The sequence below is a fragment of the Tasmannia lanceolata genome, unplaced genomic scaffold (genome assembly GCF_043159265.1).
Source record: "Tasmannia lanceolata isolate RefF3 unplaced genomic scaffold, GAP_Taslan_0.1 ptg000013l, whole genome shotgun sequence".
NCBI lineage: Eukaryota > Viridiplantae > Streptophyta > Magnoliopsida > Canellales > Winteraceae > Tasmannia > Tasmannia lanceolata.
The window spans coordinates 7,534,323-7,550,934 of NW_027518690.1; the positions used below are offsets into that span (position 1 = coordinate 7,534,323).

The following is a 16,612-nucleotide window of genomic DNA, read 5'->3' on the forward strand; positions in this document are numbered from 1 at the left end:
GAAACAACAACAAAAATGACTTATCATTAATAATAACTGTTATGTAATATCTGCTGGATTTCATACAGCAAGCAACTTGCTTTGCACCCAAACAAAAACAATAAAGAGATGGAGCCACACAAATACATCCTTATACAACACCAAGAAACACCATTGTCCTTAGGTCTACCTGCTCCCCTATAAGATTCTCCTCTCATCTCTCTAAAACACACAAGACAATGAAGGACTCATGGTTCCAGTTAATAATCAAAACAGCCATTGAATAAGCATAGCAACCCCCAACCCAAGTTTCGCAAACGCCCCAACGGGTTGCCAATGGACTCAACTCAAACCTCTTCGAATCAAATCTTTGATGTGTCGGCTCAAAGAGTTGTTGAAGTCCCACTTGTGCTTGGTTTAGGCACATAAATTTGTTTCATCTTGGGAGCAACAATGTTCTTCTCCGTCCCAGAAGTCTGGTTCCTTCCTTGAAATCCCATCCTGCGGGGCCATTCGCCTCCAGAACTGACCTTCTGAGAGACCCCACCTCCACCTACTCTCTGATCTGTATACCCAATTGGATGAAGGTAATGCTGACTTGAAGGATTCGGCTGAACAGTTTGAGTCCTGAATGCAGAGCTCATACTAGTGGTGTTATTACCAACAGGCCCATTCTCACTTGGGTTCGCAGAAGTACTTCTGGATGAGCTCTTTGCAATGTTTTGCACGTTAGTGTTCGCATTTGAAGAGTTGTATGATCCGGGCCTGGTGGTAGAAACATGGGAAGTGGCAGGGTTTGATGGGTCCACCAGACCCAGTTCATCTGGGAATTGGGTAGTGGATTCTGTTGTCATGGAGAAATTCCTAGCACTATCTGGGGGCATCGAGGATCGGGGCTCGTGGAACCTCTTACCAGTAGCTGACTCCATTGAGAATCCATGGTTGAATTGTGATGGAAGACCTTCTACATGTTGTAGTGGTGGCATCGGAAGTGGAACAGAATGAAGGGTTGCAGGAATGTGAGACCAGCGAGCTTGCACCGGTATGTCGGTGGATGACTGAAACAACAGCAGGTTTGACTCATTGTCAAGCACTTAATGTGCTAATGTAAACAAGAACGTATGGAAAGTCTAACAATGAGGAAAACAGCAAGAATGGAACTATCACTATGAAGCTAACATTTTATCATTTTTACAATAAAAAATAACAGAACACCATAACTAACAACATGAATCAAGTAAATCTGAAAGTGTTCTTAAATTTTAAGTGATACTATCATAACCATAAATAGCAAAACGTGATTCGGCAAAAAAAAAAATGGGACGGGAAAAATTCAAGTTTAATACGATGTTGGTTTTTTGAATTTATCTCTCTCTCTCTCTCTCTCTCTCTCTCTCTGGGCAAGGGAGAAGATGGTGGTCGGAAGTTGCCCAGAGATGGGCAGATCTCGTAGGAATTGCAGAGATGGTGGCTGGAGGTGAGGAATGGCCGGATCTGGGCTTGAGAAGGCAGGATTTAATAGTGAAACGGCCAGATCTGGTTAGGGTTGATAGAGAAAGTGGGTTGGGGAGTCGTCGGAGGCTGTGGAAGGGACCTAAGTAAGGAAAAGAGTAGCCGGATTTAGGGGAAAAGGAGGAGATTGGATGTGGAGGTGAGAGAGGTTGCAGACGGCGGCAATGAAACGCATTAGTAGCCATGTAGGGTTAGGGTTTGAAGGAGAAGGAGGAAGCGGAGGAGGGGAGTATTATGGTCGTTAGGGTTATGGTTTGAAGATTAGGGTTTGAAAGGGGAAGGATGATGACGGGAGTATCATAGTCGTTAGGGTTAGGGTATGGAGATTAGGGTTTGAGGGGGGAAGGATGAGGGGAGTATTATAGTCGTTAGGGTTAGGGTTTGGAGATTAGAGTTTGAAGGGGGGAGGAAGAGGGGAGTATTATAATTGTTAGGGGTAGGGCTTGGAGTATACTTTCGGATGGGAACTGATTGATTTGATTCTAGTTAGGAGGAGGATTCTAATTTTTGGGTTGGTGGAAGTAAGAATTGGAGAAGATGGTGGAAGGAACAGATATATTTTTAATGGGGAGCTGCCAGTGTGGTGGTGGTACAAAGTGGAGGCAGCCGGAGATCGAATGATGCTGTTGGCTGGTTGGCTATCGTGCACGGTTAAGGGCGCACAATAGCTCTACACCTTCGAGCGGGATTTTTTAAAATCGAATTCGCCAGCTGGAATGTGGCGAAGAAGTCTGTGTGACGTGGCAGGTCACGATCTTGACTTGGTGGGCCCCACAAATATGGCACTTTTTGTTGGATTCGATACATTTGAGGCTATTGGGTAATGTAAGGGGTAATGGGTTTTTCTTTTGGGCCAAGGAGAATGGGGCAATTCATACTATGTAAATCTGTTGGGACTACTGGTCCCCATTGTAAATTTTGCTAGTATGAATATATTTGTCAATTTTCAAAAAAAAAATCAGGTAAATCTGAAAGTATGCTCAAGTTTTGAGTGATATTGTTTGAGTCATAACTACAGGGAAGAAATTATAACTACAGTTTGCTGCATTTAAAGCAAGGTTTTAAATTTCGGTTTCGGTGTAGCCACCACCGAAATCGAAATATTTCGGTTTCAGTGGAAATTTCGACCGAAAACATGTAAAATTCAGTTAAAATTTCCTGTATTTTAAAATCAGTGAAAATTTCAGCAATTTTGGTGAAAAACTTTAAATTTTCAATGGAAATCTTTAAATTTTGGTAGAAATCTTTAAAATTTCGGTGGAAATCTTCTAAATAAGCGTGAAAACAAAATTTCAGTTGAAATTTAGGCAAAATTTCAACGAAATCTTGTAATATTCCAATTCTATGTGAATCTCGTGTCGCCTTCAATCGAAACCGACATATTTCGGCCGAAATTTTAAACCATGATTTAAAGTAGCAATAGGTTTACAAAATGGAACAAAAAAACCTACCTGGAATGGAGACGTGTCGAACATGGACAAAGGAGAAGGCATTGGCATGAGAGGTGACCCGGGGGCCAGATGCTGGACAGCTGGCATGCCAGGAGGATTCCGCTGACCAGAAACCATATTTAGATTATTGATGTCACCCTCACTAATACTCACTGCGGAAGATACAGGTGTATGCTTCCAATCGGGTTGTTTCCCAGAAGGAATGTAAGTGGTTCCCATGAAGCTTAAGCCGACCTGCCCAAACTGTCCAACAGGTGCAAAATGGTTGTAGACAACCATGTGAGGAGGTCCTTGAATACCTCCAGGAGGGCTAATGAAAGGGCCGGAAAATCCGGTCGGTGGGCCATAGAAGGAGTCCACGCCAGAATGGCACTGTTGCCACGCTCCAAGCGGTGGCCCACCACGTGAAGTGCTATTCTTTTGTGATTGTGGTTGGGTACTAGCAGAGTCATCATGTGGCCCAAATGCAAAAATAGTGCCCCCTAACATAGGGTTCATCTCATAGCAAGGGAAATGGGTAGGTGGTGCCCCATGGAAGGGGGATAGCAGTGGGGTGGAAGAATTATGCGGACTGGGTAACGGTGGCCATAAAGAGAGTGATGGAGTCTCCACGGAAAGATCAGCTGGAAGAGCCACTGTTAGGGACTCTTCGCTTCTTGATTGACTAGACAAATGCCCACTGCCTGCCACACCTGCCAAAGATTCATACTTCAATACAGTAATAAAACAAATAGCATTGGCGTGTAGCGGTCACAAACTGTCACAAATATCTCCGATATTTTCAAAATGGGAAATGTTGCCAGCACGACCAGATTTTGATATTTGCACAAACCCAGCTGTCTTTTCTACTTTAATTGGCTGGTGAGAGCTTTTTGGGAAATGTAATCGCCTTTTGAAAGATCTTTAAATACCAAATGACAGCTGGGTTTGTGCAAATATCAAAATATGGTTGTGCTGATACCATTTCCCTTTCAAAATATAGCAATTTTATCACGACATTTTGATAAAATGATAAGATCCTGAAATAATCCCAAGAATTTAAAAATATACTGATATTTTCACTTGTAATATCACGATATTTTATAGGCAACTGATTTTGGCACAACCATGTTTTGACAATATGCGCAAACTCATCTTGTCGTATATATTCAAAAAGCTGTTACAATTCACAAAAAGCTCTCAGCAGCCATTGGGCTTCTGTTGAAGTATATGAGACAAGGTGAGTTCAGTTGCCTATTTTATATTTTATATTGGGCGATGATAAATTCGCACCCGCGTAGGATAATTCGCACCCTTTTTAACATGAAAAAGCGTTAAAGTTGGCCACATAAATTCACATTGAAAGGGTGCAAATTATCCTACAGGGGGTGCGAATTTATCATCACCCTTTATATTCTGCTCAATTTATATATTTTTATATATTTTATATATTTTTCAATAATTTTATTTTTATCATTTTCCCTGATATAAACCCGAAAAATAACAAAATTAATATATTCTGAGATTTTCCTTTGCCGAGAAATTCATAAAATCAATATTTGTGACTAAGGTCAAAAAGTTTTGTTTGATTGTTACAGTTGCAAGAATTCTTTTCCCACCTGAAGGTAACCCGGCATCATCTGCACCACCAAAGCTTTTGGTATCCAAAACAGACGCAGAGCATGCACTCCCAACTGGCTCATCACTACTAATAGCAGCAACGGCAACCGCCGAAGCAGCGGCTTCAGCCTCAGGATCTTCTAGATGATCACAACATTCGTCCGCGATCTTCTCTTTATCGAGAAACATCGTACAATCACTTCCAGGTGCAGAAAAATTGTGATCTGTTGAAACCTCTGACCTACTACATGAGCCACCTGACGGGCCAATCGCATTTGAGACAGTGCGGCTGCTGGGTTGGAGAATGGTTGGAGATGTAACAGCACCTGAGTACAACAACATTTATTGTTCAAAAAACAACAAAACAAGACACTTAAGTGAAGATTTTGGATGTGGTTGAAAAATGCTAACCAAATTGAATCTTCTCTCCAGCAAGCAGGGAATTGAGAGGGCTTGTCGAGGAAGAAAATGATTTGTCCTGTGACAAGATTGACGCTGATTGCTTGCCAGTATCTAGCACCATGCTGGAATGATCACCAATTGGGGTAACGTGTGTATCAAATCGTGCAGGCTTCATAGCCTCGTCAAGTTGAGTCTGGGTCAAGGACATCACCTGAAGAAAAAAAAAAGGGTCAATTACATTACATTTTTCAGGAAAAAAAGGTATACATAGGTTTCAGAAAAGCTTAAAACTCGGTATATCCAAATGAGTATTGTAAAATCTGTTATTTATTTTCATCAATGACTATTGTAAACCAGTGTTTCACGACTTTGACTAAACGAAAACTCGGCAGAGTGTAAAAGGAAGAGAATATGGGAGAGTTAATGATTGACTGAGGCCGTATTTTCATTAACTCAGGACAGGTCAATGGAGTTCTGAAGTACTTCGTAGAATAAAACTCGGACTCAAGTGAGAACTCGGCCAAGAGATAAGGGAGACGACAATTAACTCGGGGATTTATCAAGCCGTGGTGTAAACCTTGGCCTATGACTGGACGGTCTAAAATATGGCTAAGCTTTGAAGGATTAGAGCATCAGCAGGTCTAAAATTGGCTAGGTTGAGAATGCTATTTAGTCTAAATTGCACAGTTTACATCAGTTTCCTGTCAGCATTGAGAAATTTTAATGACAAGAAAAAAAATGGAAACACAAAAAAGGGAAAATCTTGCCCCACAGACCAACTTTACTCTAGTTACAAGATTCTTTGATATGATATTGATGTAGGACTGATTGGGGAAGATTACTTTTCTCTAACTTTTCTCATCATCTTTTCGTAAGGGGTTCTTTTTACTGCAGTAGCAGCTCAATATCCCTTTGTTTCTGCAATACTATCAACATTTTTGTAATAGTCCAGAAACAAACGGCAAACGCTAAATGTGTGTTTTAATCACCTTTTTTTTCTGCATGAGTTGTAACCACTTCTTTTAGAGTCCAGGTGCAAAAAGCTATCATTACCACCTCAGAAACAGACAGAAATCACTGGCTTTAATTCAACCCAAATTATGCAATATGGAACAGAATAAGTTAACAGGTCTAGAAGATCTTGGATTTTCATACATAAGATGAATAACATTAACAAACTAGACCAATTATAGTATTTTGACTAATGAAAAATGCATAAAGGCGCCAACTCCAGAGAAGATAAATATAATGTATGATGTATTTATAGTCTATACATAGACACATACAAGATAAATATAATGTATAATGTATCTAGAGTCTATACATAGACACAAAAATGTAAGGATATGTAGGTTAAAGCATCCACATATAATTAGTAAGTGATGTGAACCATGCTACATTTAGAGACTCTATTTTGATTGCTTTCCACAGAGAAGTGCATATATTGTGTATCCTACAAAACACAATTGTATCACAAAGAAGTTTTAAAAATAAAAAGAAAAAATAGTCAAACTTCTATCATGGCTTTAAATTCCAGCCAAAACATGTTGTTTCGACAGAAATGTTTCGATTCTGGCCGCTATCAAAAACAAATCCATTTAGATTCAAAAAAATATAAGATTTCGCTCGAAATTTTGGAATTTCGTCTTAAAATTTGGAATTTTACGCGAAATTTTGGGATTTCATTAATGTTACGGTCGAAATATGCCAAGCATGTAACTTTTTATATAAACAAACAAAGAACTTTCAAAAGAAACCCTGACAAAAATCAACTCCACTCAGAGAAAAGAGAAGAAACATGAGATTCCTTCAAGATGTTTCTAAAAAAGAAAAACCAGTGATGAAAAATCTTACTAGGCTTACGGTCATGATTTAGTAGTGAAACGTTTTAGCGATTTTACAAGATTTCAGATGAAATTTCATTCCGAAACCGAAATTTAAAACCCTGCCTGCTATACAAAGAGACAGGAACAGATGAAAAAAGAAAACTCAAAATCGTTTCACGAAGAAGATTTGAAATAAAGAAGAAAGCATTGCCAACCTACTATACAAAGAGAAAAGAGAACAAATGAAAAAACAAATCCTCACAGGGTTTTTGTTTTTGGATGGGCCGCTCTTCGCGAGAGTATTTAAACGGTGGATATCCTGCAAAAGCGTAATTTCTTGATTATTGATCATTGTCCCCTTTGCTTAGAGGTGGTGAATCAATGGATCATCTTTTGATTCATTGTCGGATCTCTAGAGAGATTTGGGGTGGAATCTTGAGAAGATTCGGTGTCTCTTGGGCGTTTCCCTTGCACCTGGTTGAGGTTTTGGAAAGTTGGCAGATGGCTCCTTGGAGAATTAAAGGAAGAATCTTGTGGAATGTTTCTTTCCTTGCGGTTATATGGGTTTTATGGAAAGAGAGAAATGCTCGCATATTTAAGGGTGTGGTAAAAAAATCATCTCATCTTCTTTTGAAGGCAATTGCTTTGACAATTTCTTGGGTTAAGGTGGTTCCTTGCTTCAAGTTCGATCTATGGAATGGTTGGAGGGAAGTGTGTAGTGCTTCAGAAGCTCGGCCTTTGATTGTTCAAGCTTGGGAACCGCCGGCTTCTGGCTTCTTAAAGCTTAACTTTGACGGTTCTAGTTTGGGCAACCCCGGGCCAGCAGGGATTGGAGTTCTTAGAGACGATTCTGCGTTGGTTCGATGGGCATTTGCAAGTCCCATTGGGTTTGTTGATTCCCATGAGGCAGAGGTCCGTGCAGCACTGTAAAGATTACGATTATTGGCAGGAGAAAATTTCGATTGGGTGATAATGGAAGGGGATTCCCTTAGTGTGATTAGGTGGCCAAGGGGGACACATGCCTGCCCGTGGCGATTTGCCTCTTTCTTTGACGAAACTCAAGACATTGTGGGTTCCGCATTGCTATGTTTCAACCATGTTCATAGATCCGCTAATGGCTCCACGGATAATTTAGCTAGACGTGGTGTCAACTTGAAAGCACTGGAGCTTTTCAATGTCCTCTCGCCGTGATTTTCGCTTTATTTTATCCTTTGCTGATGTTCTTGGTTTATTTTTGTTTCTCTTTGTTCGTTGTATTGGACCATCTCGGTCCTTATATTAATGAATCTCCCAACCATTCAAAAAAATGAAAAAAGAAATTTATATCTACACCTAGAAAAATAAAGACACTAAATATATTTGTTATGAACATAGCTCCAACATCATATAGGATGCCAAGAGAAAATGTAGAAGAAACCTAGAGCAGCATTCCTAAGCTGGAAAAAGCTCACGGGTAACTACTTAATGTTTTGTTTCCTCGAGATCCAAGCCGTTGGTGACATTCTCCAATATCCGATCGCAAAGTGATACACATGAACACACGTGTAGTACGTGACTAGCAAAGAGACACACAACACACTATCAAACACAAACTAAGAAAACAACCAAAGAAAGAAAGAGAACAAACCGACAACGAGCAAATATAGACTCAAACAACCATCACATGCTGGTTATGTATGAGGGTACAGCCAAACTATCCAAAGAGACATTTACCAAGCATGCTGCAAGCTAGGAGCCAAATCAAATATGTTGGGAGTTCTTAAAAATATGAAATAATTTGAGAAATCAAATAAAATCTCAAGTTGGCAAGCGGAAAAAAAAAATCATATATAAGCATTCATAATACCTGCTGACTGATGTGCACATTGCCCCAAGAGCTCAAGGCAATAGGAACATCATCTAGAGCCGCATTTTTGGATTCAAATGCTAAGCCCGGAACAAGGTTCATCCCACCACCAGATATGACAGGAACAGGAACAGAGCTCATCGGAGGCGACCTATAGAATATCAGCATTAGAAACATAATCCTGGAAAGAATCCTGCATCTATGAGTCATAAGTAGCTACTAGCTAGGCATTCGCTTCTAACAAATTTGGGGTGCAACTTGGGTCGGGCTTTATTTTCAAACAAAAAAAAAAACTTGGGTCGGGCTCAACCCGAACCCGATGGGTTCAACCAGATTTTGTCTCAGGTTGAGTTGGCATTTCCTCGGGTTGGGTTGGGTTAGGGTTGGGTAAAGCCAACCCAATTTAATTTTGGGTTGGGTTAGGGTTGAGGCCTTGGCAACCTGACCCTACCAGAACCAACCTCCATCCTCTAATTTCATCTTGATTTTCTTTGGGTTGTATTTTCTCCTTTTATTTTCCCGAACCCAACCCGACCCGATTTCAGGTTAGATGGGTTGGGTTAGGGTTGAGAGATTTAGAGGCGGGTTGGGTTAGGGTTGATCATCCTCAGCCCAAGGCTCGGGATGGCTCGGGTTAGGGTTGAGGAAATGCTATCTTGGGTTGGGCTAGGGTTGGCCTCAACCCGATCCAACCCAACCCGAGTTGCAACCCTATAACAAATATGTTGTTATCTCTACCGGAAAAAAAAATATAGAATAAGTCTCTGGACATACGTCCTACTGTGGGATCTTATATCAGCCTGGTTATCCATGTTCACTGCAGGGGTGCCAATTGGTGGAAGAGGCGGAGATGCTATACTGGTAGCAAATCCAGCTGACACTTCACCATTATTTAAGCCCCTTCCATCAGCAACAGCAGCCTCATTACGAACACCACGTAACATTTCATCACCCAACGCCGTTGGCACTTTAATTGAATTGGACAAAACCACTGTAGTTTGGGATATAGAGCGAGGTTTCCGAGCTGCCTGGCATGGGGTAATCAAGTGTACAAATCAAGCAACATTTATAATGAGAACAGTAAAGTCAGACAAAACCATGAAATACACTACCAGATACAAAAGCGAATATTACCTTTACGACTCTTGACTTGGCCTTAATTTCCTTTTCCCTCTGCTCTCGGCGATCATTTAACATCTGCCTCTTAGATCTGACCTCAATGAAGTCATCTTCATCGCTAGGGGTTTCAATGCCTGGCTGCTTAAAAACACGAACGATACCACTTTGTAGTGGGACATCAACGTCCTCTACAGAACTTCCATTACTTTTGAGATTTCCCTCTCCAGAGCCCGATATGTCCACCACAGGCATGAGCTGCTTTGAGGGTGATTCTTTTCCTAATGCTTTGTCCATCTTACTTTCTGAATTAACAACACGTGAACTATAAGAACCAAAAGTTAGATTGCTATCTGACTCATCCAGGGGCTTGGACGATTTATTCAACATGGGATCCTTCTTAACTCCACTTCTCACAGACGTTTGTGTCACCTTTCCATTGGAACTTGCCTTCTCATCCTGCCCGTAGTAGGCAGTTGAAACTAAGCCATCAGATTGCCTCCTATTAATATTCTCCCTCACTCGAAACTCGGTCCTTCGGATATTCTGTCGAGCCCTCCTCTGAAAGCCACTAGACTCTATGCGGCTAGGCTCGGAAACAGGAAAAGACCTTGACGAATTATTCCTGGCGGTATAAATAAATCTCTTCCCTTTCCCACCAGATATTGTACCGGGAGCCCTTGACCCAACAAAACCTCTTTCACTTGAAAAGGCCTGAGCTTCAGTATGCAGCTGACCTGGCCCATCTCCATTAGTAGCAAGAGATCTGTAATTCCTCTTCACATTTCTATAATGACGGCCTTGGTCTGTAACTTGGGAAATCGGTTCAGACCTAGTCTTGTTTTCGCCAATAAGGGAGCTTTCTGTTCCATTCTGAGATGGTGTGACTTTATTCCCTGCACTAGCTGTCACTGGCAGTGCATTCAGCTCTTTACTTGAGTTTTCTTGAGAGAGTTCCACTAGCTTTGGCTCCATTGTAACAGACGACATTTTATCTTTTGGACGAGGGCTTTGAGTAGAAGAGCCTTGAACACCTTCATTATGCAAAGAGTTTCCTGGTTTTTGGTTCAAAGAGTAGTGTGATGAAACAGTGGGCTGCACAAAAGACATGGTCTGAGGAGCCAATGGCAAAATTCCCTGAGAGATAGGTGGTGTATACCTCAGCTGGCCAAACTGGAAGAAAGGAGGCTGAGAAGGGTGTATTTGAGTAAGAGATGGGCCAACTTGAGGATGTAGATGGAGAGGCATCTGTATAGAACCAATTTGAATTGCGGGTACCAGAGATGGTATCAAGGGTGGGCCCGAAAACAGACCAAACTGCAGGTTCACAGGTGGTAACTCGGCCTGACTTGGAACAGAAGAAACAGTGGAAAAGATTGGTGGGGCCGACTGAGAGGACAATGACAAATTCACAGCCGATGTAATTGGCTGCTGAGATGGTATACCAGAACTAGATGGTTCCACACTTTCCGGCAGTAAACTAGTAGAGACCACTGAGTTTTCAGATATAGTTTTAGAAGAGCTATCCACGATGTCCTCTGAGAAATTGTTCTCCACTTCAAGACTCTCTCCATTACAGACCAACCCATCAAAAGATTTTGATTCTGTTACAATGCCAGCAGAAACTGGTTGCATTCCGATTTTCTTTTCCCCATTTCTTTCAAACTCATCAGTGCTTGGTATTCCCACTTCAACGCCCTCATCAAAACCCAAAACCAGCTGACCCATCTTGTCGGTTACATTTTCCTCTTCAGTGTGCAAACCTTCAAACTCTTGGGATAAGTCAAGATTGTCATCATCCACCTCATGCACTTCATCTTCTTCTTGGTACCCGTCTTCCTCTTCATCGTACTCTTCTTGCTCCTGCAATTCGTCATTGTTGCTAATAGCCCATTCCTCATCTTCACCGGGAGATTCCAAAGTCGATGCTATCATAATGCTTGTGGTCCCACCTTCCAATGTTGAGACAACACGTTCATTGTCAGATAAATCTATCTGCTCACCATCATCGGCGGCTGGCAAAACTGGGGAATCTCCGGAGTCATCCAAGTCATCATGTGAAAGATGAGTAGGTGAACTAGGCGGGCTCGAAACAGAAAGTGAGGACTGCGAGTCGCACCTCGGAGTGTTCTTCTCAGTTGTCTGCTCCTGAGGGATAGAAATAGAATTTTCCTGCACTGCCGCCATTATTCCAGGTCGCCCAACATTCTCATGATAACCACTATCATAACTTCCCTGCATGATGTGTTCATTTTTCCTTGCCACATGCTGATACGAAGAACCAGAATGTTCAATGTCAGCTCTGAAGGAACTTTTGTGCATAGGAGTCAGTGAAGGAGGAGGAAGAACACGAGGCTGTCTCATGGAATGGCGTGACCTTCCAAAAGAGGGAAACTCGTCAGGCTCGGAGCTATGAAATAACCTTTCCGCATATGGAGCATGAGAACTACCACGAGTACGACCTTGTCCCCATCCAATATCACCAAACTTGTCCATGGAATTCTCAGGAAATTCAGGATCGATCTCGGTGTTCCTATTGTAATGATCACTGTCCCCAGAAAAATTCCACCTCTGCCCTCTTGGATGGGGGAAATCATCCAGCATGTGAGGTTCAGACATCCCTCCTTTAGAAGCAAACCTAGCGGGCGTGACACCAAGACCCCCATAGTACTCTTTCCTTGGAAACACTTTCCCACCACCGAATGCATCTCGCCTTGGGCTCCGGTAACCATTCTCCTGGTCTTGTGGAAGAAATGTCGAGTTATTCCCACTCTCAAACACATCCCTCTTCCAGAAATTCGTGTGCTTTCCTCGGTCCAAAAAGGAAGAATTTCCATCCCTGGACGAATGAGGCCTGGAGCCCGTGTCAAAAGATCGGTTCAAACCAGACGAATCTGACGATGCAGAACTAGTGATCCTTTCCACCATTCTCTCACCATCTTCCCAATCCCCAACATCAGCTACCCTCTGGACATCTCTTTGAACTGGCCCTAGCATTCTTTCATCCCCTGCAACATTAGAAAACTTATCGTCCTTCGTAACTTCACTCTGCCTCTGTGCAATCCTTGCCTCCAACTCCAAAAGTTTCTTTTTAGCAGCCTCTTTCCTCCGTTCTTCCTCCAAAAAAATCTTCCTTCTCTCCTCTTCTCTCGCCATCCTCTGCTCCTCGGCTCTCTTCACAGCCTCTATCCTCTCCTGTTCCGCCCTCCAAGCAGCCTCTCTCGCCTCATCTTCAAGTCTTCTCCGCCGCTCCTCCTCTTCCCTGGCCACTCTCTGTCTCTCCTCTTCTTCTTTTTGAGCAAACTCCAAGGCTCTAGCTTGCTCTTCCGCAATCCGTTGTCGCTCCTGCTCTTGCATCTTTTGAACCCTTTCAAGTTCTGCCTCAAAAGACTCCCTAACAGGGTCATGAAAATATTCCTGTTTTAGCACATCTTTCTTCTTCTTAAATAGCCCCCCAGTAAAAGGATCTCTCCCATCCAAAACAGGACTGGAAGAAAAGTCTTTGGCGAAAGCATCTTCCGCGTATGGCTTTCCACTGTTCGAGAATGAGCGTTTGTCTCTACCAAAATTCAGTATCGGATCATTCACAGGGAGTCCCTTGCTACCCAAAGAAAACGAGGTTTTGGGCATCAAGCTGCTTTGAAATACATCACTTCCATTTCGTTTCGAGTGGTCACCGTAATGGCCGCCCATATTATGTTCACTAGCCCTTCCATTATCTGCAACATGGTTCCCATTCTGCCCATATGATCCATAACCCGAATCTCTCCTCATATACCTAGAATCCTGAGTTCTTCCAATCGTGCTGCTAAAATCATTTCGACCACTGTCTCTGTACGGCGAATCACCATACTTGTCTTTATTCATTTCTCTGTTCACAATAAAAGACCGTGAACCAACTACATTTTTGTCAACTCCAACTTCCCGGGCACTAAACCCAGTTTTTGCAAGTGGTGCAGCTCTCCATGAGTTCCCATCCCTGCCTTCTCTACTTGGAATTCTTACATCTCTGCCATAACTCTCACCTCTGAGAGCTTCCCGGACCTTCCCAGCTTCGGCATCACGTGAAACTCGTCCATCCGAAAAATCGTGAACCACTGAACGTTGTGGAATCCCATTCCCACCCCTCGTAATATCAAATTCACTTTCCCGAATGGCCTCACTTCTCGAGAATCCATAATCTCTATCTCGGTCCAAAAGACTAAGACCCGTATCACGCTCGTCATCAGCCCAATCCAATGTGTGAGACAAACGAACAACCGGCATTGGGCCAGGCAAGAAACCACCCTCCTTCCGTGATTGCCCCACCGTGCCACCCGACACATGACTTAAACCCCCCTTCTCTCCCAAACCATTTTCGATAGTAAGACGAGACGAACGCATCGGAGGACGCATACGGAATGGGGAGGAACGTGAATGAGATGTAGCTACATTATCATCTAACATTTCCTCACTTGATTTCAACTTCTGATTCTGATTTAGAACATCCTTCTGCTTTTGGGCAAGTGTGGATATGGTTGGCAAGGTAGCTTGCAACGAAGGGAAGTCCTCCCCTCTCAAAACCACTGCTTTCTCCACCGGAACAAAAGCCCTAGTAGAAGCAGAAGCCGAAATTGGTTGCCCCAACCGAGCAGAGGGTGGCATGTAAACACCACCCCCTCTCGCTCCACTTTCCGTAGACCCATATAAGGTAAATTCCCGATCGTCCCTAGGGCTGCTAACTCTCTGATCACCAACACTCATTCTTCCTAACCGATCTACGCTAATGTCTTTCTCGGGCAGCTCGGCCAGCCTAGGTTTTGTCCAACCCATGGTGGAAGAACCATGCCCGGATCCAGATCCAGTACTCCCACCATTACCGGAACCTCCTGGGGGATCGAATTTCTCGTGTTCTTTCCTCAATGAGGGTAAATTCAAGGGGGGCGGAACCGAAAGTCTCGGTCCGCTCTTTTGCTGACCAATGGAAACTGAATTCCGCGATCGTGACAGGACCACCATCCCTCCTCCGCCACCACCGCCATGATTCCCAGATCGAGCTCGGTTTCCTCCCGAAAACCCTAAATTTCCTCCTGAAAACCCCGAATTATTCGCCGAAGAGCTCGGCGGTTTGCCGTACGATTTATTCAGATTAACAGAAATGAATTTGCTACCGACGTTGGGATTGGCCATTGGAGTCTCGGATCCTTAACCCTAATTATATCCCTTTCTGATCTCCACCACTGCATCAAACCCTAACCCTAGATTTCTCCTCGATAGAAAAAAAAAAAAAACAATACGAAATTCACAAACACGAGAAACACTCGAGAGAGAGAGAGAGAGAGAGAGAGAGAGAGAGAGAGAGGGAGAGAGGAAAGATAGCTTCTTTCGAAAGAAAGATCAAGATCAAACCCTAACTGATAATAAAGACGACGAATCGAGCCGAGAAAGAGACGATTATTCTATAAAGAAGAATAAGAAGAAGAGCTAGGGTTTCGTTTTTCTTTTGTTCATAAGAAGAATACCTCTGTCGTGGTGTCGTTTTTTCGGAACACGGAAACCCTAACCAGTAGAGAGAGAGATGAAAATATAACTTAATAAAAAGGGAGTTGTGTTTTTATTAGATTAACTGTTATTTTGGTTTTTCTTATCATCACTTACTTTACCGAACAAAAATAAATAGGGAATAATTGATTCTGTTTGTATGATTGATGATTGGCATCTCGTACGTACATGTGTATTATATGTATGGATGTATTGGATCTGAGCCGTTCAATTGGTGGGTCCAATCAGAGGTGGGTTATAGACACATAATCCAAGGAAATAATGGGGGTATGGAGCTGTGTTGATTGCCCTGTCTTCCTGGATAAGTTATATTCAAATAATTTTTATCCCTGAAAAACACTTACATTAAAAACAAGGACAAGGGGTGCAACTTGGGTCGGGTTCAACCCAAATTTGGCTCAGGTTGGGTTGGGAACAAGGTTTTAAATTTCGGTTCCGGACCCAATTTCAGTCTAGGCAGAAATCCGAAATTTCGGGCCGAAATCTCGTAATAATTTAAAATATTATTTAATTCATTTCGAAATTTCGGACCGAAATTCATTTTGTCAAAAGTTTGGCCGAAATTCTCGAAATTTGGTAAACCGCAAAATTCCGGATTTCGCCAAATTTCGGTCTCGGCCGAAATTTAAAACCATGGTTGAGAAAAGCCGACCCTTTTTAATTTCAGGTTGGGTTAAGGTTGAGGCCCGACCTCCGTCCTCTAATTTTCTCATGATTTTCTTTGATTATGCTTTGTTTTTTCCTTTCAGTTTTCTATTTGGCCCTAGATGAACCCGAGTTGCACCCGTAGCCAAGTACAATCTCACTCCCACATTTTCATAGGAATCATGCATATCCTTATTTTTTTGAAGTACTATTTTGAAAAATATCTTATGACAAGATTGGATAACTCTTATCCCGAAAGATATCTTATTCTGGGCAATCTATCCTAAAATGGTGAAAAAGTAAAAAAAAAAAAAAATCATCCGACTTGCCGGATTCGAACCAGCGACCTAAGGATTTCAGCTTAACTACTACAGTCCTCCGCTCTACCAACTGAGCTAAAGTCGGTTTCTGCTATTGCATTGAGACATTTTATATTATACTATAAGAAATTAATTCAGCTGCATTATTGAGCAACAGGTACAGCATAGTTGCTCGTTGATCTGAACCGTTCATCTAGTGAATCAAACAATAGATAAGCCATGGTTTGCACTGATCAAATGGGTCTGTAATATTTCACTTGATTTTCCATTAGTAGACACCTAAGCGTGCTATGGACCATCTATAATAAGTGGCACCATATGGACGGTCTTGATCATTCAATAGTACAGATTAAAATGTACCTTCCCTATTGAATT

At 42.3% G+C, this 16,612-nt stretch overlaps 1 protein-coding gene and 1 non-coding gene across 2 annotated transcripts; both read right to left on the reverse strand.

The window, feature by feature from the left end:
* LOC143889655 (uncharacterized) lies at positions 1 to 15,288 on the reverse strand. Its single transcript, XM_077393934.1, has 7 exons — positions 9,750 to 15,288; positions 9,390 to 9,643; positions 8,616 to 8,766; positions 4,953 to 5,154; positions 4,541 to 4,867; positions 2,943 to 3,634; positions 1 to 1,037 (listed from the first exon to the last, which is right to left on the reverse strand). Exons 1-7 carry the CDS (start codon positions 14,898 to 14,900, stop codon positions 363 to 365), a joined length of 7,452 nt encoding a protein of 2,483 aa, XP_077250049.1. The 5' UTR covers positions 14,901 to 15,288; the 3' UTR covers positions 1 to 362.
* A 948-nt stretch (positions 15,289 to 16,236) lies between these two features.
* Positions 16,237 to 16,322, reverse strand: TRNAY-GUA (transfer RNA tyrosine (anticodon GUA)). The gene is given in 2 exon segments: positions 16,237 to 16,272; positions 16,286 to 16,322. It is a non-coding gene; the product is annotated as a tRNA-Tyr (tRNA).
* Positions 16,323 to 16,612: the final 290 nt, after the last annotated feature.